Source organism: Dama dama, chromosome 13 (assembly GCF_033118175.1).
Source record: "Dama dama isolate Ldn47 chromosome 13, ASM3311817v1, whole genome shotgun sequence".
Lineage (NCBI taxonomy): Eukaryota > Metazoa > Chordata > Mammalia > Artiodactyla > Cervidae > Dama > Dama dama.
Window position 1 is genome coordinate 16,494,691 of NC_083693.1, and position 23,594 is coordinate 16,518,284.

Below are 23,594 nucleotides of genomic sequence, written 5' to 3' on the forward strand. Positions count from 1 at the left end.
TTCACCTTGCTTATAGTATGGTACATATACACAATGGAATATTACACAGTCATTAAAAGGAATACATTTGAATCAGTTCTAATGAGATGGATGAAACTGGAGCCCATTATACACAGTGAAGTAAGCCAGAAAGATAAACACCAATACAGTATACTAACGCATATATATGGAATTTAGAAAGATGGTAACATAACCCTAGATGCAAGACAGAAAAAGAGACACAGATGTATAGAACAGATTTTTGGACTCTATGGGAGAAGGCAAGGGTGGGATGATCTGAGAGAACAGCATCGAAACATGTATATTATCAAGTGTGAAACAGATCGCCAGTCCAGGTTGGATGCATGAGACAAGTGCGCAGGGCTGGTGCATTGGGATGACCCCGAGGGATGGGATGGAGAGGGAGGTGGGAGGGGCTTCGGGATGGGGAACACATGTAAATCCATGGCTGATTCATGTCAATGTATGGCAAAAAACACTACAATATTGTAAAGTAATTAGCCTCCAACTAATAAAAATAAATGGAAAAAAAATAAATAAATAAAAATAAATTCTTGGTCCACAATAAAAAAGAAAAGAAGTCTAATCCTTGGGCCTCAAGGCTCTTCCCCAAATTCAGAGGCAATGGACCTTAAGAAGACCAAGGGGGAAAAAAAGAAAAGAAGACCAGGAATATGTCAATTAAGAAGCAGCAGCAAAAAGGAAGAGTGTCAGCAGACAGGAGAGTGGCTTGTGCTCAAGCATTTCAAGAAAGCACCCACTGCAAACTCCCCCGAGCCCAGTGAGCAGGGCATGAGGCAGAGCACTGACAGGACCGGTGGTGGAAGGAGAGAGGGCAGGGATCAGGGTCCCCCGGCCACTCAGATGCCAGAGGCAGTGTGCAAAACAAGGTTTTTTTTAAAAAGTGTATCTTGGTCAGAACTTTCTTTCATTTTCTCACACAGAAACACGTTACACATGTATATTACTGACTCTCTTATATTATGCTATCTTGAAAAGTGAAAGTGAAAGTCGCTCGGTCGTGTCCGACTCTTTGTGACCCCAAGGACTATAGATATAGAGTCCATGACCAGAATACTGAAGTGGATAGCTGTTCCCTTCTGCAGAGGATCTTCTCAATCCAGGGATAGAACCCAGGTTTCCTGCATTGCAGGCAGATTCTTTACCAGCTGAGCCACCAGGGAAGCCCTTGAAAGGTATTGCAGATGCACACAATAATTGAATAGAGTTTAACTATAATTTTGATGCACTATTTATTAAAAGAGAAAGTGCTTTTTAAAACTTTACAAAAATATGAAATTAAAAGCACAAAGTTGAAGGGTAATTTTGAAAAAGGAAACAATACATCATTTAGTATGTGTGTGTTTCAACAAAATTGAGTTTTATTTAGGTGGCAGTGGGTTAGCCGAGTTCCTTTAAATAGTTAGGAATTTGTGAAGTGCAAAGCTCATGTAACTTAATCTGTGTTTTCCTCAAATCCCCACAGGTCCATTTACTTAAGAAACCAATGATTCCTGGCTAGATGCCAGCATACCAAACCTGCCCAGTCTTGCATAGTTTTATTTCTGTTACTAAATTAGGAAACCAAAGCGGGCAATGTCTGGGCCAACAGCAAAGAGAAAACGTTCAGCATCATTAGTCTGCATGTTTTCTTAAAAGCCAGATCATTATAAGATATTTAATTTTTAATTAGAGATACCAAAATAATTTAGCCTAATAAGGAGTAATACTAAAAAATAATTAAATGACGACAAAGGGAGAAGTACAAACATTTAACGAAAGTATTCTTCTGAAAAGCCTTAATCATTATGTCAAAAATAAATTAACTACTACCCCTTAAGGCTTAATATCTCAGTGACTGATACTAAAATAGTACAGTCTTTTTCTAAGCAGAGAGGAAGAAATGGGAAGTTATTCATCACAATTTTTACAAAAAGTTACTAATATCCTTTATGTAGAGTGCTGTTTAAAGAAACTAAGTTGAGCATTCAGAGAATGCATGAAACAAAAAGGATTTGAAGAGAAGAAAGCCCCTGTGTTAATTTTCAAAGTTATTTTAAAATGACATAAAATAAAGAAGAAAAAATACACAAACTTTCAATTTTATTTGTCTCTAATTAGCATATAAGGGGTTTTAAAAGACAGTGGTTGTTAATTAACATTCTATAAAGTATTTTAAACATAGCCCAATACTTTGTCAAAAGCTAAAGTATCAATCCTAAAGGTGTTGGGAGAATTTTAGTTCTAGAAATAGCTGACCTTTTCTTATAAACATTTTCTTAAATATTGATAAATTTCAAAATAGTATTTTACTTTAGTTCTATGAAAGAATTTTAAAATTAAATTAATTTATTTGCTACAAAACCTGTACTTTTATATGAAGACTATTTAAATACCAGAATATAGAAATTATAGAAAAATTAAATAACAAAGTTTGAGAGCTCTGATAGGCACTGAATGTCTTACCAGATATGCCCAAAAAACAGGATGTTCATAATATTTACTTCCCCAATCTTTAGCAATACAGAAATTCATTCATATTTCTAAAGAAGCCACAGAGAAAGGAACTCTTCCAGTAACCATCCTAATTGTCTGGTACTCTCTCATCTAATCCCTCTATATATTTTTATATATTATATATATATATATTACATAACGTCTCTATAGGACATCAAAAAGCATTGTGGTGACTGGCTGTGAGCCAAAACCCAAAGTCTTGATCTTCTTTTGCTCAAACCCCCACCACCAACATCTGGCCATCAGTAGAGGAGGAGGAGGGCCACAGTGGGGTGGGGAGCAAGCGGACACAGCTTCCCTCAGTCTCCGGTCGCCCTGTCCTTCAATTATCCATCCTATGCAGTCACAATGCAGACCATATCATCTCCACACCTGTCTGGCCCTTCACTGTCCCTGTATTATTGATAAGAGGCACACTGTTGTGGGAGTCACAATAAAATTAGAGAAATAAGTTTAAAATCATAAGTTACACAGATAAAAATGAAAGCAAGAAACAGATTGGGTGGTTAGAAATTATACTGAACAGTGTAATTATCTCCATAGATCACTTTGATAAAAGATATTCCCTCATCTTTATCTTCTTAATGCTACCCATATGTACACACACAAACACAAATATGTATACAGAGGAAATGCCCCAAAAAAGAGTAAAAATGAATCTTCTTTGGTTTGGAAAAAAAAATCAATGAAATTTAATATTTTTAAAAGAAATTTGGAAAAGAAGAAAAAAGCTGAGAACTTACATGGTCTCATTTTAAAGCTTCCCATAAAACCACAGTGATCAAGCTAATATAGTATTGCCATAAGGGTAAGCATAAAGACCAACAGAAAAGGACTGAATGTCTCCAAAATAAACCTAAGTTGGTCAGCTGATCTTTGACAAAGGTACCAAGGTACCTCATCGAAGAAAGGATAGTCTTTTCAACAAACACACTGAGACAAGTGAATACTCCACATGTAAAAACATATCTGGGATTCCCTGGTGGCTCGGTGGTAAAGAATCCGCCTGCATTCAGGAGATGTGGGTTTGATCCCTGGGTCAGAAAGATCTGCTGGAGGAGGAAATGGCAACCCACTCCAGTATTCTGGCCTGGGAAACCCCATGGACAGAGGAGCCTGGCAGGCATGGGGTCACAAAAGAGTTGGACATGACTTAGCGACTAAACAACAACAAAACTATCTCAATTCTTACCTCATATTATACACAATAATTACCTTGAACTGGAACATAAACATAAATGTAATAGATAAAATTTTACCTAAAACTTATATAAGAAGCAGAAGAGAAAAATCTTTGTGATCCTAGGTTTGGCAAACTGTTCTTAAATATGACATCTACAGCATAATCCACAAAATTGATACACTGGGCTTCATCAAAATGTAAAAAAGCTTTTTTGCTCTTCAAAAGATACTTTCAAGAAAATGAAAAGACAAGCCACAGACCAGGAGAATACATTTATGAATAATATTATCTGATAAAGGATGTGTATCCAGTTAAGACCAGGGATCAGCAAACTTGCTGTAAAAAGTCATCTGATAAAATTTTAGGCTTTGTGAGCCAAACAGTCCCTGTCACAACTACTCAACCTTGCCACTGTAGCGCAAAAGCAGCCACAAACAATCTGAACAATCTGTAAATGAACGCTTATGGCTGTCTTCCAATAAAACTTTATTTACAAAATCAGGTGGAGGATCAAAATAGACCCACAAGTCAGAGCTGCTGAACCTTGCTGTCTAGCACTTCCTTCCAGGTGATCCGATACTTATCCTATGAGGGCTATTTTACAACTCTGTATGTTGTAGATTACAATCTGATAAAATTTTAAATGATCCTTACTTATAAACACAAAAATAAATCATGTCGCATGGAGAGACAATCCTCTGTTGTTGTGGGGAAAAGCCTCCTTTGGTTCCATCTGAATGTTAATTTCAATATTCTTGATCTATAAATGTGTCTGTTCTTTGGATCCTCCTTTGAACTGGTTATAACACCTTATCAGTTTCCTCAATAGGTTAAACAAAAACTTTAACACATTAAAATTTTTTATATCTACATGAGAGTCATAATCTTACTTTTTTGTGTGAAAATTATCCTTTAACATCAGAATATATAAAGCTGTAACAAAACTACTGGGTGGCTTTAAAACAACAGAAAACTTATTTCTCCCTGTTTTGGAAGCTAGGGAGTCCAAGATCAAGATGCTGGCAGATTCAGTGTCTAGAGAGGGCCCGCCCTCTCACTGACTGTGGAATTCTTACTGTAACTTCACTTGGTGAAAGGAGTGAGGAAGCTTATAAACACTCCTTTGTAAGTGTTAGTCACTCAGTCATGTCTGACTCTGAGACTCCTCCAGGCAAGAATACTAGAGTCAGCTACCATTCCCTTCTCCAGGGGATCTTCCCAACTCATGGGTCAAACCTGGATTTCTTGTATTGCAGGCAGATTCTTTACCATCTAATCCACCAGAGAAGCCCCTCCTTTCTAAGGGCACAAATCTAGGTCATGAGGGCTCTGCCCTTATTACTTAATTACCTCCCAAAGGCCCCATTTTCCAGTAGTACCACTTGGGGGCTTAAGATTTTAAATAGGAATTTTACAAAGATACAGATGGATACTTAATCTTTAGTTATGAGGGAAATACAAAATAAAGCCACAGTGAGCTGACTATATAACCACTAGAACAGTCACAATTAAAATACTGAAAAAATAAAATGTTAGCAAGGATATGGAGGAACTGGAACTCTCTTACTAACAAGTGGGAATAACTTTGGAAAACAGTTTAGCAATTTCTTTCAAAGTTAAAAATATAGTTATCATGAAGTTCAGCAGTTCTACTCATAAGTATTTACCTAAGAGAAAGGAAAACATAACCCCACAAAAAGCTTGTACACAAATGTTCCTAGCAACATTACTCATAACAGACCAAACTGAAAACAATCTAAATGGCCAATTAACTGGTGAGTAAACAAAACATGGCATATCCATACAAATATTACTCAATAATAAAAAGAAACAACCTACTAAAACATAAAAGAATATACATGCAAAAAAAAAAAAAAAAAACTATGCTAAGTATAAAATAAGCCAGACAGGGAAGACTGTATATTACATGATTCCATTTTAATGAAATTTCTAGAGAAGGCAAAAGTACTAACAAGAAGAGAAACAAGATTAATATTTGGACGGGGGTGACAACAGGGGCTGGCAACAAACAGGCACTAGAGAATTTTAATAATAATGGATATATTCTAAAATTAGATTGCAATAATAGTTCCTCACTGTGTACATTTAATAAAATTCAAGAAACTGTACATGTAAAATAATAAATTTTATATATTGAAATTACCTCATAAAGTTATTTCAAAAAAATCAATGGGAAATAGTTTAAATAAATTATTTACTCATGCTAGGAAAAAAAATTACTGATATTGTCATAAAGTTTAAAAAGACATTGTTTAGAAGAATTTAAAAAGTGATATGGAGGGGGAAAAGGTATGTATATATCACACTTTGTAAATCAGTTCTAGATATTTCCCTGGAGATAAGGGAATCAAAGTTCTATTCCTTGCTTTACCATTTACATATCATAACTTTACATGTGTTTCTGATTTAGAAGTAGAAATGTCAACTCTGGATAGGAAATAAACAGACATAATATGTAAATCCTCACGGCCTGTTCTGTCATATCTTTTAGCCACAGAAGCAAATTTTCAAGGCTGTCATTCTATACCTTTTATAAAATTAAACCTATGAGAATCAGTATAAATTAACGATGTTGGATATTAGGGAGAGAAGGAATATCAGAACCCCTCAAGTTAAAACTTATCTACTATATTAGATACAGGACATAGGTATAGAAAATGGAGAAGTAGGGATCAAGTAACATCAGTTTTATAGGCTTTTATTTTACTGAAAGCCGTAGTTCATAAAGCTCCATGGAATTCTAGGTATGGGAAACTTAAAATAGCTTTATCTATTAAGTTCAAAACAATTTCACAGGATATCATAGGCAAACCAAGAACATTCAACTGAAAAAAAGTATGGAGATTGGCATTTAGGAAAAAATTCTTAAGAAGTACAGAATAGGTAAAATTATTACTGATTGTTGGTTTACAGATCTGATTTACTATATTAAGAACCTCAAAAGACAAAAAGATTAAAACTTTCCTTTTTCTTGTATTTAAAATTAACAGTATTCTATAGCCTGTATTTCATATATCACTCACTAGATATAAGCATTTGGTTCTTAAATTGCTGGATAATATAGGGACTTGATATGTGTAAAATATATATTCCATCATGCCATTGGATTGTTTCACTTTAAGTGAAAAAGTCATGGAAATTTATCTCTGAAGATCCTTTTTCTGGGTATAAAGACTGTAAAACAACACCTCCATGTACACAAGCCAGTACTAGTGATTCTTCCTTCATTGGTTATGCACTGATCCAGAAAAACTGCCTCACATTTTCAAATGTGTAGTAATCAGCCTCCTAGTGGCCTCACGGAACAGAACTACACCACAAAAATCATAATTTGGGTTTGGGATATACACAACAACATGCATAACTGTGCACACTTTAAAAAATGCTTTCCTAGACTTTGGAAGTCCAGTAGTTAAGAATCCACCTGCCAATGCTGGTACACGGGTTTGATCCCTGGTCCAGGAAGATTCCACTTGCTGTTGGGCCACTAAGCCAGAGCACCACAACTACCGAGCTCACGCTCTGGAGTCCATGTGCCACAACCACTTGAAGCTCCCCGAGAGAAGCCGCTGCAGTGAAAAGCCTGCCGACGCAACTGGAGAGCAGCCCCTGTCCGTCACAACCAGAGAAAGCCTCTGCATGCAGCAATGCAGACAGCACAGCCAAAAAAATGTTTTAATAAATAAATGCTAAAAAAAATCGTCCAATGTGTATTTGCTCTGTTTTAGAATACACATATTTTTCAAAGCAATCAAAGGAAAAATTTTAAGAATATTTCTCCAGTTAACTGAAGATTTAATAATTAAAATTTTAGTCTTATTTTACTTATAAGAAACTTGTACTCTCCTTCATAAAAATGAATACTTCTATTTTTAAAAGAGTAAAAATGTATGAGGGAAAGAGTAATTCTGAGATCTATTATTCTAAATATCTACATATCTTTCAGCTATTTTTTTCCAACAAACTTTTGTGTTAGGACCTAAACGCATGTGTAAATATGACTCCTAAAAAACCACTGTTACTCCTAAAAAGAAGTTGATAATAAGATGCTAATATTGGTACTATAAATTCATACTAAAGTGCTGAATACCAAACTTTTAAAACTAAAAATAAAAAAGTCATCAAAACAGATCTGCCAGACTTTGATTCTCTTTCAGAACAAGTCAGGAGCAGTGAAGTCAGCAAATCTAGCTAAGAAGTAGAAGGGATATACAACCACCTTTCATCACTTCCATAGCCACTGTTTTGATTTCAAATTTTCTTACTACTTTATAAATACACAATAAAAACTAAAACAAATTGCTCAAAAACATTAATGCATCTGCTTCAAGTGGTGATTTTTTAAAAAGAAATCATAAAAAAAATTAAAAGGAGGGAGGCAGGGGGAGTTTGGTAATAAACTAAGTTTTGTTTACTTCTCATTATACCAATCCTTGGCAAATCATAAAGGTTCTTGTGCACTAAAACAATCATTGATTTTAAAATTACGTGCAGAACAGACAATCTGATTTAAATTAAAACCTTTAACATTATAAAACATAATTTACAGAAGAAGCAATAAGCATGTTCAAATAACATATAAAAAATAAAATACATACTGAAGACATTACTTTTTAAGAAATAGCTATTTCAGCACATCATCGATACTCTGCCAGCTAATTTTTCTCCACAATTAAAATGAAACCATAATTTTCTCATTATGTCACAAAACAATATACTGAAATCAAGGTAGAAAAATCAATTAAAATCATAAAGTAACCATTAAAACATAATCTTTGTTTATTTACATATCTATTTAACACTTGCCTTTCCCAAAAACTGCTTAATAAATGCAATATATCAAATCACTCTATTGAGAAAAACAAGCTTAATACTTGAAGCCCTTTAGTAAACTTGAACTATAAACCCAAGTTTTGCCAAAATATAAAAAGGTGTGATAGAAATTACTGCATACCACCTTCAAAATACTGCAAGTTGATTTGAATTAAAAAATACATTAAATAAAAATACCTGAATTCCCATTAATAGGTTGCATTGAAGAAAATACATTTGTAAGTTCTCAAGAAAGTTTATTCCAAAAGATTATGAACACTTTTACAATTATTAGGCTTTTTATTCTTTTAATATTCCTAATTCCTGGTCTTCATAATAAACAAGTGATTATGAGCCCAATATGGGCTTCTATTCTGGCAACCACACACTTCTCACAAATCATTTCAATAAAGGATTTTAATTGGAGATGTAGTTTACCAAATCTGTATTTTAGAAAGATAATCCTGAAAACAGTGTATTGGGTAGACTATGAGCTAGATACCCTTCAAAGACAAAACAATGGAAAATATCCAACCCCAAGCCATTTGCTCTGCACACCGTGTAGACAGCTCAGTCCCGCCCATCAGGCCTGACTTCTTCTGAATCTCTCCATTGACGTCAGTATTGTTTCAAGGTTCCCACACAGCACCAAGCTGGTAATACACCATGGTGTAATTGCATACAGAAAGGGAAAGCACTGCATGTGAAGTGAATTCGGACGTGCTCCCCTTAAAAGACTTCAAATTAGATCACTGGTATCATGACATTAGCTGCTTTGAAATTTTTTCACAAAGGAATGGCCCATGGAAAGGAATTCAATATGCCTTAGCCAATAGCATGATTGATGGCAGAGGCTTTCCAACTTTTCTGTTTTTTCCCTTTTTTCTGAGGAACCAACTTTTCTCCTTTTGCCATTTTAAAAAGTATCATCAGAATAAACTTTTGTGTTTCTCAGATTTGGCAAGTTTTCTACCGCTTCCCTTCACACCTTACCTTAAAAGGAGTACTTTCTGTATTTTTTTGCACTGAGAAGGATGCATGGCCAGAAAACAAATTCTTTTTCTTTTAGAAGAATTTTAATGGTCATTTTTATTCTAGGACTTTTACACAATTTTCAAAACTTGTAAAAGTTTTAAAACATAATGTAAAAGTTTCAACTCTGTTTGTAACCAAATTTTACAATATGTAATAGTACTGACAGAAATTTATTCTGATAAACTGTTTTATCTAATCTAGTCCACTAAATAATTCTTTGTAAAAGTCTGAACTGAAAATCTCTATATCACTATAAAGTTCACTTTTCACTTTCATGCATTGGAGAAGGAAATGGCAACCCACTCCAGTGTTCTCGCCTGGAGAATCTCAGGGACGGGGGAGCCTGGTGGGCTGCCATCTATGGGGTCGCACAGAGTTGGACATGACTGAAGTGACTTAGCAGCAGCAGCAGCAGACAATATAAAGTTACTTTACTAATATGTGCTGTGTGTGTGCCATGTGCTCAGTTGTATTCGAGTCCTTGTGACCCCTTGAACCGTAGCTCACCAGGCTCCTCTGTCCATGGGACTCTCCAGGCAAGAATACTGGAGTGAGTTGCCATTCCCTGCTCCAGGGGAACTTCCCGACCCAGGGATCAAACCCAGGTCTCCCATTGCGGGCAGATTCTTTACCATGTGAGCCACCAGGGAAGTCCTACCTGCGAGCCAGACCAATAAAGCAGCTTGTAGATCTGTAAGAGACACTGAAAGAACAGGTTCTGAATATGAGTTTAGCACTCTGGTGGACAGTTTACTCATTTATTCAGTGGTCACCTAGCAAACTGACGGTGGGTGGACTTTATCCCTATTAGCTGTCAAACTGGGTTCCTGAACCACTTGGCACTGTATCAAGATAATGACCAACTATTAACACAATCAATACTTCTTTCTATCTCTTCTCTATCTAGTCTCTTCCTTGGAAGTTAACAGTTTAAACTCTTCAACAATAAAATATTACAAGCTCCTTTGAAGCCTGGCTCTAGATTTTGTTATCCCTTCACTGTCCCCACTTTCTCTAGGACACAGAATATATTTGGAACCAACAAACACTTTTTTGTTGAGTAGGTGAAACAGTAAGTGCCCCAGGTCATGTAGCTAATCCTACCAAATAGAAAGTCTGTTTATATATATTGTTGACTATACTTACATAGCCTGGTAACACCAGAGGGGACTCTGCCAGAGACTGATCAATTACATTTTTTAGTGAGAAAAGTGCTAGCTAGCTATTTTGCCAGTATTGATGTGCAATCACTGAAAAGTTGTTTCACTAGGAAGTTAAATCACTTTGAATTACTATGGCATCCACCCAAGAAGGGTAATACATGGGTGAACAACCTTGATTATTTGGTGGCAGGTGGCACAATTAGATCTTTTGTGTTTTGAAATTCAAGACGAGAACTGCTCTCTTCTCCCTTTGAGTTGACCACTAAAGAAGGAAGAGAGAACTCAGGCACAATGAAACCAGGGTTGACCCAGTGTTCCTGGGACCCCCTATCAATCCTAGAAACTATAATCCATGGATGCAAACATGGAGCGCCTCTGACCAGGCTTGTACTCACAGGAGAAGGTTCAACTCTGAGGAGGAACAGCAGCCTGCACTACTAACAGTCAGGCTGCACCAGTGAAGTCTCAGCGGCGGGGCAGCAAGCAATGGGGGAAGCTGTAGCATGATCAGGCTTCCTGTCTTCTGTAGGAAGAAGGCTGATCTACAGCTCCTGATTGCCAGCAATGAGTATAAAGATTTCAGAATAATTTAGGTGGCAATAGGACAAATCTAAGAAGAGATACTAAATTTCATTTTAATAAAGCAACAGAGGCTTAACCAGAAGAAAAATAAATTTTAAGAACAAAATAATAAACTTGACCATACTCAAAGCCTGAATTTTAGAACAATTCCTGCTATTTATACGTAGTATGTATTTCTGTTTTTGCATGCTTTTATCCATTTAAGTGTAACATAGATTGCTTCAGTGTTTTCAATTTGGGCTAAAAATCTTTCCTTTTTTGGTATACAAAACAACTTTTTAAGGACAAAATCATTTCAGAGAAACAAGCTGATTTATAATGCCAGATGTAAGCAACATCTTTTTTGACTCTTAGTTACATTTTGGGGTTTGTTTGTTACCATACTCTTCTCTCATGGGAATTCACAGAGGGTTTACAGTGAATCACAAAAGCATCAGGATTTTCTTGACAATCAAGGGATAGCTGGTTTTTCTGACTCTTCTAATATCCATTTGCTTTTGTGGCCAATGGTGAGTCACAAGGTATTTGGCAAATTGCTCTGCATTGATGGAAATCTTTCTCCAGTAATCCTTTATTTATAAGTGGGTCGTACTTCTCTTCATAACAGATCATGTAATTTTACTTAAGTCAGACTAGGTCTTTGGAAGAAAATAAGTTTAAATTTATTCGATATAGTTTTGTTTTGATACCAGAAGTGGGAGAATGCAATATATAAATGTTTCAATGGCATACAAGGTATATAAAAGAATACAGGTAAACAATCAGATGAGAAATCAAAGAACATCTAACAGGACTTCCACTTCCAGATATGACAAGGTCACTACACCAGACTTGCTTCCAACCAATACAACTAGTCCAAAATATAAGAGGAAACTGTTTTCAAGTAACAGACAGGAAACAAAGGATTCTGATGACTGAAATAAGGGAAATACCCCTGTGTCCCAAGCTGGACAAGGCTTTCTTGGCCACAACACAGGGAAGGGGAACCCAAGTGGAACACTGCAGTCACAGTGCTGAAGGTCACAGTCTGGGAGTTGAAGCAGCTAGAAATGCAAGACAAGGTACTAAAGAGGAAAATGTTGTGAGAGAGTGAAGAAGGGCTTAATAAATAAAATACTGGAGAGCACAAAAGAAGTTACTGCAGTAGAAGACAGATAAACAGAAAAAAATGTGGGGCAGAAAACTATATAAAGAAAAACAATAAACTTTCCAATTTGGGAATCAAGAAAAGCCTATGCAGGATAAATATAAAAAATCCTACGTCATGGCACATCATACATAAACTGCTGACACCAAAGATAAAGAGAAAATATCTAATGTAGCCATAGAAAAACACTATGGGATAACAAAACTACAAATTACAACCGACTTATCAGAAACAATAAGGTCAGAAGACAATGAAAGGTTGTCTTAATTTAAGAGTGCTAAAAAAAACCATCTTGTCAACCCAGAATCCTGTATCTCAAGAAAATATCCTTAAAAGTCAAAGGTGAAATAAAGAATATTTTCACATAAAGAGAAATGAACACAGTTCATTGCCAGGAGAACTGCACTACAAGAAATATTAAAGAAAGTACTTTAGGCTGAAGAGAAATAATACCAAATTAAAAAAAGATCTACAAGAAGGAATAGAGTACAGGAAATGGTAAATAATGGGTAAATACAAAGAATATCTTTTCTTTTTAATTGGGATTCCCTTTAGAGACAACTGATTGTTGTAAAATAAACATACTGTAGGGTTCATAATGTATATTGAGATAAAATACATGATACCATAACACAAAGGAAGGAGGGTAAATGGAAGTATCCTGTTGGAAGGTTCTTAAAATTTATATTAAGTGGTACAGTATCCTAAGTAAACTGTAATAGGTTAAGGGTGCATACCGTAAATTCCAAAGAAAAACCTAAACCTCTCCTCTAAAGCAGAGGAAATAAAATGGAACATTAGAGCCTACTCAAGTAATCCAAAAGAAGACAAAAAGGAGGTAGAGAAAGAAAGGTAGGGAGAAACAAAAACCAAATTGTGACAGCCCGTGAGGGAGGAGAACTTAATTCCAACAAGAAAATAGAAAGTCAAGAGAGTTGTCACTTATACCCTAACCACGAAAAGAAACTGGAAAAGCTACATAATTATAGTTTTTAAAATTTGTCAGAGACTGAGAACACCCAGAAACCTGAATCAACCCCAAAAAGTGATAAGCATATTTTAAAAGAGAAGAGATTCCCAGTTGCTATCACTCTTGACTGTAACAGGAGGATAAGGAATCTGCCACAGACAAGGGTTAAAGAGAAAGCAGTCTAACTTTGCTTTGAAGGGCTACGTGGACTGGCACACTAGCATACAATCCAGAGGAGCCCCAGACACAGAGAGAGGTTGCATGAACTACCTGTGTCCCCTCCCCACCCAACCACACACATACTCACAAACTCTTTTTCACAAAGACTTTACCAAAAATGGGGGCAAGGGAAGAAAGTTGAGATCATCTCCACAAAACCCTCCAGGCTTTGAGCTGAGGAAAGCCTGAAACGGAAGATAACAGGACAGCCAAGGAAACTTGCAGAGGCAGGAGCCACTTAGAGCACAGGGCTGCCATACACAGGCCAACGACTGGGCAGCAAGGCTACCACAGCTTTCCAGGCACAGAAAGCAAGGGGCAGAACTAGGAAGCAGAGAGAATTCTTCAACAGCCTCATCGTGCCGCTGGCCTGTAAAGCAGGAAGACATTGCTTACAATTCAGAAAGACTTGGAATACTCCACGAATACGTCAGAGGTGCTCAATACCCCTAGTCAAGAGAGAAAGACAAATTCAGTTAAATACAAACTAAAGCAACTCAATACAACTTCTCCATTACTACAGTTAAACAAAGCCAAACACTAACAAAAAACAGACAATATCAAATAACTAGCAAACATTCAGAGTAACTAGAACTCTCATCTATTTCCATGAGAAGCATAAAATGGTATTAATATAACCACTTAACAAACACATGAAAAGATGCTCAATATCACTCATTATCAGAGAAATGCAAATCAAAACCACCATGAGGTACCATCTCACACTGGTCAGAACAGCTGCCATCAAAAAGTCTACAAGCAATAAATGCTGGAGACAGTGTGGAGAAAAGGGAACCTTCTTACACTGTTGGTGAGAATGCAAACTAGTACAGCCACTACGGAGAACAGTCGAGATTCCTTAAAAAACTGGAAATAGAACTGCCATATGACCCAGCAATCCCACTGCTGGGCATACACACTGAGGAAACCAGAATTGAAATAGACACATGTAACCCAATGTTCATCGCAGCTCTGTTTACAATAGCTAGGACATGGAAGCAACCTAGATGTCCATCGGCAGATGAATGGATAAGAAAGTTGTGGTGCATATACAAAATGGAATACCACTCAGCTATTAAAAAGAATGCATTTGAATCAGTTCTAATGAGGTGGATGAAACTGGAGCCTATTATACAGAGTGAAGTAAGTCAGAAAGAAAAACACCAATACAGTATATTAACGCACACATATGGAATTTAGGAAGATGGTAACGACAACCCTATATGCGAGACAGCAAAAGAGACACAAATTTGTAGAACAAACTTTTGGACTCTGTGGGAGAAGGTTGAGGTGAGATAATGTGGAAGAAGGCGGCGAGGGTGGGATGATATGAGAAAAAAGCACTAAACCATGTATGTTACCATATGTGAAATAGATGACCAGTTCCAGTTTGACGCATGAGGCAGGGCACTCAAAGCCGGTGCACTGGGAAAACCCTGAGGGATGGGATGGGGAGAGAGGGTCAGGATGTAGGGACACATGGACACCCATGGCTGATTCATGTCTATGTATGGCAAAAACTACCACAATACTGTAAAGTAATTACAATAAATAAAATAAATAATTTTTTTTTAAATTAAAAAAAAACTGCTGGGCAATTTCTTACAAAGTTAAACATATATCTACATTATGTATCACATTTCCCCTAAAAGATATTTACCCATGAGAAATGAAAATGTAAATCCATAAAAAGTCTTATACAAGAATGTCTATAGGGATTCGGGTGGTGTTAGTGGTAAAGAAGCCGCCTGCCAATGCAGGAGATGTAAGAGACGTGGGTTTGATCCCTGGGTCGGGAAGATGCCCTGGAGGAGGGCATGGCAACCAGTCTTCTTGCCTGGTGAACCCCATGGACAGAGGAGCCTGGCCAGTTATGGTCCACACGGTTGCAAAGAGTCAGACTTGGACACGCCTGAAGCAACTTAACATACATGCATGCATATTAGTTTTATTGATAATAGCCAAAGTGAGAAAAAAACTGACATGTCCATTAAGAGGAAAATAAGTTATAAAGTGCAGTTTATACAATGGAATTCTACTCTGCAAAACAAAGACAACGAACTACTGACACATACAACAGCATGGATGCATCCTGAAACCTTTATTTTGAGTGAAAGTCAACAGAGAACTGCACGTTCCCATTTATTTCATTTTCAACAGACGAAATTAATCTATAGCAAGAGAAATCAGAATAGAGTTTGCCTGTAGCAAACAGATCGGCTGGAAATGGTGTAAGAGAACCTTCTGGAGTAATGGAAATGTTCTGTATCTCAAATAAGATGCTGGTTACATGAGTACATACATTTGTCAAAACTCAGGACTATACACTTGAGCATTTCACTGTATGTCAATTTTACCCTAATTAAAAAAAAACTTTAAAAAAGAGAGGATAAAAATATGAAGAACAAAAGAAAAATATAAGACAGGATAAATCCATGATAAATTGTTAAAGTTAGGTACTGGGTATATAGGGCTTATTATTCTATTCTGCTTAAAATTTACCATAAAAAAAGATTTTTTAAAAGATAACTGAATAATAATGTATTATGTATTTGAGCTTGCTAAGAGAGTAGATCTCAAGTGCTCGAACCACACACACACACACACACACACACACAAATGGTAACTGAGAGGGGACAAATATGTTAATTAATTTGACTGTAGTAATCATTTCACAATATATACATATGTCAAAATATAACATTGTCTATTTTAAATATATACAATTTTTACTTATGCAAAATAAACAAAAATCAAGCCTTTGAGGTTGCTATTTTACATGGAGCTCTCTGAGTGGCAATTCACAGAAGCCAATTAGAGCTAGCTTAAGCACAGTCTATGGGCCTAAATGTGGCTTCCCTGGTAGCTCAGACGGTAAAGAATCTGCCTGCAATGCAGGAGACCAGCTTTGATCCCTGGGTCCAGAAGATCTCCTGGAGAAGGGAACAGCAACCCACTTCAGTATTCTTGCCTAGAGAACTCCATGAACAGACCAAGGGGTCACAAAGAGTCAGACTCAACTGAGCAACTAACACTTCACTTCATGGGCCTTAAAAACAGAATCAGTGATTAGGAAATTACAAAAAACTTAGAAAGCCTCTGACTCCATCTTATTCAAGGTATCTACTTCATCTTTTTCTCTTTGTTTTCCTGCCCACATGACTACTACCAGATTTCACAAGATTACATAGCATGGTGTAGAAGCCCAGAGAGAAAAGAGTGCCTGATTTCCTTTTTCACGCTCCCATTCTCTCTTGTTCTCTTTGCTTCTCCCCTACAGTCTCTTTCAAAATGCCCAGGAAGAGAACTGGTCTTGCTTGAGTTAGCTACACCAGGATCAATGAACTGTGGAGAGAAAGCAACATACAAGGTAGAAAAATGGTAGTGCTCTGCAATCCAACAAAAGAGGGGAAAGGGACATTCCCAAGGAACGGGTACTGACAAACAACCCAGGAGAACCAACTGTAGGAGCCATGGACCTCTTTGAGGAATTCACAGACACACGGGACCTTCTTTACAGCAGTGTGTACATGCTCACAAACACCAGACTGCCCACACAATTTGAGGGCATTCACAAAGCCCCTGTAATCCACTCTTAGATCCTAATTTTAAAACTATCAGCCATTTAGATATTTCAAATGTTTCAAATACTGCTCTCAAATTTTCATATGTTAAATAAATTTTCATATGTTAAATACTGAATGTGAAACCATATCCAAAGGTTTTTTTAACTACAAAAAATACACATAATAAAATATTAAGTCTTTCACAGATATATAACATATAAGACTATACCAATAGCATGGAATATGTATTAATAGATGAAGCTAATATATCAACTGGAGTCTACCGTCATCAAATGGACACCAATTGGCAATTCCTCACATTTTTTACTACAGTTAAAATATTTTTCCATAGTATGTCCCTAATGATTGGGTACACTTGATAGATGTTTACCCAAGCCCCTCTCCCATTCAAATCATAACATTGAAATTATGTCATAAACACATACATAAAGTGAACTAAAAAATTAGTAAGATCTAGAGCATTGTACTTGTGATGGCCCAGAAAAAAAAAAAAAAAAACTATATACATAGCTTAATCAAAAGTTTCTACTCAAACTACATAGATACTACTTATGTCACTGTACTCAAAACAAGCAAAAACAAACACAAGCAACAGAAATAAGCTAGGGAGATAAAATCAGAAGTAAATGCTTCAAATCTATTATGAAACAGGTGAGATACAAATTTAAAATTACATGAAGGTAGCCAGGAAATCTATACCCTCCACTGGTTATTAGGAAGCAGTCAATGACATTATTAGTATACCCTTAACCTCTGAGAGTGTATAATGAAAGGAAATGGCTACATTTTACCACAAAATGTTCTTACATTACAGGAAAAAACAGAAGAATAGAACACAAAGAACAATGTTTTAATAGAGAGTTGTGTTACTCGTGAGGTCTTTAAATGTATAGAAAAAGGAGCTTATGAACACAGTATTATACCCATGCATTTTGATTCTATAACATATCTTTTATGAATTTCATATTTGAAAATACTATTAAATCTAAAATATTCAGTATTATATCCATGCATTTTGATTCTATAACATATCTTTTATGAATTTCATATTTGAAAATACTATCAAATCTAAAATATTCAGCATTATATCCATGCATTTTGACTCTGTATCTTATATAAGCTAATATATAAAAATACTCTGAAAATCTAAAGTAAATCTTTGCTGATACATTTTCTATACAATCTCTGAAAGAGAATCTAATTTCCTGAGTATGTAAATATATAAACTTGATGAAATCAAGCTTCATGATGAAGCACCATTGAGTTTGATAACATACAACAAAATTTAAAGCAAAGATCATACTCCTACACCATATTAAAAATTTTTGTACTAAGCAGAGTTGTAAAAAGTAAGACACTTTAAATGAGGTTAAAAAATATTTTTTAAGCAGAGTTAACTGCTATACTAATACCATTTTTGTATACAATATTGAATGTATATATTAAAATCAGCACGTAAAGTCTAAAAATTAATCAACTACTGTTTCAATTAGAAATTTCTGTGCTTGAAAAACTTTGGAGAAAGTATTTTTTAAATTATAAATTCATTCATGGATCTAACATGAGTAGTTTTTAACAGCTTCATATATCCCTGAAGTTCTAAGGCAGGCAGTAATTTGTAATTTTCGTTGAGTCATATATTTCACTTGGATACACTAAAAGACTCAGGAATACCAAGAGTTAGTAGGTACAAATACTCCCAGTCAATGTGAGTGGTGTCTGCATTCTTTTTTCTGCTTATTTTTGAATGCAGAGTACTTTCATGTAATACCTGAAGCACAAGTTATTTTTTTAAATCATACTTCACTGCTTTAAAAATATGGGAAATTACATAAGCCAGAGGAATCTCCAAGTGTGCGGGTTCACAAAGAAAGGTCTCTGAATATCCCTTGTAAGAAAGTCAAAGGATTTAATGGTAGTTCAGGAGAAGGCAGGATTTTGGTACTGTCTATATGTACATCATAATCTAATAGGATGATCAGTAGGCAGAAGTGACAATTAGTTTGAGAACTCAAACTTAATTTCTGCTACTAAATTCTAGTATGATTTACATTAAATCAAAGTTAATGCACATCATTTACCTCACTAGAGAATGAGAGAAAACACTGCATGTATCTGCTTTCAGACACTAAAATGCAAAGTTCATATAAATTCCCTAATGTGAAATTCAAAACTAATGTAGCTTTTGGTACAAATAATTCACCAGGGCAGTGATTTTGAAGGGGCACTGACTGCAATGCACAACTGTAGTAACTGCAGCTCAAAAACATAAATGCCATCTTCCTGCATTTGCATCAGGGAAAAGGCTTTCAGTCATAGCCCATCCACATTCCTTACCATCCTCCTCAAACAAGCGGACAATCAGAAACTTACAGATATACCCAAAGCCCACTGCCTAGACACAAAGTGAGAAATATTAATAAAAATAGCCTTGCAACAGACAAGAAGCTTCTGTGCAACAAACGGTGATTACCTGGAGGTAGGAATTGCAGTTGGTTATTAGCTAATCGAAGATGACGTAAAGCTCTCAGACGACCAATTTCTGGGCAAACGATTTCTAAGGCATTGTCACTAAGATCCAAACATTGTAGTTTTACAAGGGACCCAATGGCTTTGAAGAGAAAAGAAGGGTAAAAGCAAAATTAATTTGACTCAAGTGTTAAGACCAATTTTTAATGCAATTACTCCAAGCTTAAATATTTTAATATTTAATATCCCTATCTCTGGTGCTGACATAATAGTAAAAGCATATATCAAATTAATTTTTTAAAACATTTTTATTGCAGTATAGTATCAAACATTCTATGAAGTAACACTTCTACCTCAATATACTATAAACTTTAAAAAGACAAATAAAAATGTTAAAACAATGTAAAAACTACTTGAATAAACAATTCATGAAATGATATATAAAGTCTTTTTTATCTAACCAAAATGCTTAACTCAAAATTTATTAAACTTAGAAGTTATTTTATTATTTACCCAATGTCAATTTATCTGATAATAATTTACCTAACCATTATAAATATTTTAGACTTATTAAATTTAACTGTTAACTAGACTTACTAATTAGAGGGAAAAAAGCTTTGAAACTTAATAATGATGCTTCATAATTAAAATTCTCTAACACTCCAACCAAAATAGGTTTAAAGAGACAATCTGTTCTACTATGATAAAGCACAGCTTTAACTCTAGCACCTCCTAACTATTAGTAAAAACTGAAAGTGTATTTACCTTCCGGAACCACAACTATGTTATTTGAGTGAAGATACCTAAAAAAAAGAAGGGAAAAAAGTTATTATCACTTTGTACTTCTGCTAGAATTAATCACCCTGTAAAATGCTCACTTAGAAATTTATTGAATATAATAAAAGGGCCAGACTTTCTTTCATACCATATTCTAAATGCATAGCACAAAATAATTAATAATACTTTGAGAATAATACTGTATGCTAGAAATGCAAATATTAAAACTATTTGCTAATTCAGTTTCTATTTTAAAAAGATACACAATAAATAATTATTTCTTAACCTCATAAAACACATTACTAGTTTCTCTAGTTCATTTTAAGTTATGCAGGTTTTCAACAAAACACCTAATAATGTTAAGAAAAATCAACAACTACTATGTATAGGAAAACACAACTTTAGTTTTTAAAGGATAACGCCACAAAATAATCAAATCAAAGATACTTCAAGACAGCTAGGAGAACCAAGAATGAAGTGATTAAATACTCATCATTTACAATATCTATAGAAATACTCAATTGCCAAGATATAGAATTTATTTCACAGTAAGCGGAATTTTGTAAACAAGAAATCAAACTCTTTCCTAAAAATAAAAAAGCTCTAACCCGCTGACAAGTCCAGGCAAGCCTAAGTAAATAACATTCCCCACTGAAGTATCTCTAGCACTCTCTGGTGGAGACTTCATGCAATTGTCAGCAGCCAACTATTCAGAGCAAAACAATAGTGACTGATGAAAATCACACAGAAATAATTTTAAAAATAAATCTGTAGCACTGATTTTGAGACCAGAGAACTAGATTTTCAAAACTACTATCTTATTATACCTCATAATCAACCTTCACATATTTGAAACAGATTTAGTCTTCTATAGTTTATAGCCTAATATCAAATGTTAAAAAGTCTATTATACAAAATAGGAAAGATACAAAATTAATAAATTTTAGAAGATTTCTATATGCTAGATTAAATCAATTTTGTGTGGGTATTAACCTTCTGGGCCTAACACAATTTAACCAATTAAACCATTCTATGATTCATTTTATTCCTTGCTTTGTGCACACAAAATGATTCCCTATTTTATTTTTTAAAATGTGCCCATATTTTAAGGTAAGTAGTCTTTAAACATTACTCTCAGGAAGCAATATCTAACTATTTAATCAGATTACTCTAAAAATTCTTTATGCCAGAAAACAATATGTAAGTAAGTATACACACACACACACACACATACACATAAACACACACCTGCATCTGTTAAACAAAACGCAGAGTGCCTAGACACCAAAACAAAGAGATAACTGATTCTTCAGTAATCCGCAAAATATTTGCTTCAGTTCTAGTTCTACCTGTATCTGTTCAGTTCAGTCGCTCAGTAGTATCTGACTCTGTGACCCCATGGACTGCAGCATGCCAAGTTTCCTTGTCCATCACCAACTCCCAGAGCTTACGGAAACTCATGTCCATTGAGTCAGTGATGCCATCCAACCATCCCATCCTCTGTCGTCCCCTTCTCCTCCTGCCCCCAATCTTTCCCAGCATCAAGGTCTTTTCCAGTTCTTTGCACCAGGCGGCCAAACTATTGGAATTTCAGCTTCAGCATCAGTCCTTCCAATGAATATTCAGGACTGATTTCCTTTAGGAGGGACTGGTTGAACCTCTTTGCAGTTCAAAGGACTCTCAAGAGTCTCCTCCAACCCCACAGCTCAAAAGCATCAATTCTTCCACGTTCAGCTTTCTTTATAGTCCAACTCTCACATCCATACATGACTACTGGAAAAACCATAGCTTTGACTATATGGACATTTGTTGGTAAAGTAATGTCTCTGCTTTTTAATATGCTGTCTAGGTTGGTCATAGCTTTTCTTCCAAGGAATAAGCATCCTTTAATTTCATGGCTGCAGTCATCATCTGCAACGATTTTGGAGCCCCCAAAAATAAAGTCTCTCACTGTTTCCATTGTTTCCCCATCTATTTGCCATGAAGTGATGGGACTGGATGCCGTGATCTTAGTTTTCTGAATGTTGAGTTTTAAGCCAGCTTTTTCACTCTTCTCTTTCACCTTCATCAAGAGGCTCTTTAGTTCTTCTTCACTTTCTGCCGTAAGGGTGGTGTCATCTGCATATCTGAGGTTATTGATATTTCTTCAGGCAATCTTGATTCCAGCTTGTGCTTCATCCAGCCCAGCGTTTCACATGATGTACTCTGCATATAAGTTAAATAAGCAGGGTGACAATATACAGCCTTGATGTACTCCTTTCCCAATTTGGAACCAGTCTGTTGTTCCATGTCCAGTTTTAACTGTTGCTTCTTGACCTGCATACAGATTTCAGGAGGCAGGTCAGGTGGTCTGGTATTCCCATCTCTAAGAATTTTCCACAGTTTGTTGTGATCCACACACTCAAAGGCTTTGGCATAGTCAATAAAGCAGAAGTAGATGTTTTTCTGGAACTTTCTTGCTTTTTTGATGATCCAGTGGATGTTGGCAATTTGATCTCTGGTTCCTCTGCCTTTTCTAATCCAGCTTGAACATCTGGAAGTTCATGGTTTACATACTGTTGAAGCCTGGCTTGGAGAATTTTGAGCATTACTTTGCTAGCGCATGAGATGAATGCAATTGTGCGGTAGTTTGAACATTCTACCTATATAAAAGGACTTTAAAATGTCTGAGTCAAAACAAGAACTAAGTTATTCACTATTATCATTAAAATAAAAAAGTATATTTTAACACACTAAATTTATCTGCATTATAATGAAGAAGCAGTAGTTTAGAATGTTTTCAATCTGACTACACATAAGAATCACCAGTGGTCTTCAAAATATAGATGCCCAAAGCCATCTCAAGTTTTTCTGATGTGCAACTGATAAACAATCATCACTGGCAGAGTGGATCAGAGAGTAGGTGTCCTGGAGCCAGATAACGTGTACCTTATTAGCCATGTGAGCAGGGGAAAATCAGTGACCTTTTCACTTTCTTTATCTATGGAACTGGAGGATAATAGTATCAAGAACATAAGGATATTGTAAGGATTAAATGAATCAATAAATGTAAAGCCCTTAGAAAAGAATTCAGTGAACACCACTGTTATTGTTATAGTTATTATTGTTATCA

General features: G+C 35.6%; 1 protein-coding gene across 3 annotated transcripts in view; it reads right to left on the minus strand.

Moving 5' to 3' along the window:
- Positions 1-23,594, minus strand: part of LRRC28 (leucine rich repeat containing 28) — a 197,992-nt gene that overhangs the window by 134,907 nt on the left and 39,491 nt on the right. For all 3 annotated transcript variants that reach the window (XM_061158596.1, XM_061158597.1, XM_061158595.1), the window contains exons 4-5: positions 20,471-20,508; positions 19,710-19,847 (exon numbers count right to left, since the gene is read on the minus strand). In XM_061158596.1, the coding sequence (XP_061014579.1) occupies positions 19,710-19,847; positions 20,471-20,508 (176 nt within the window). The remainder of the gene's footprint in view (positions 1-19,709; positions 19,848-20,470; positions 20,509-23,594) is intronic.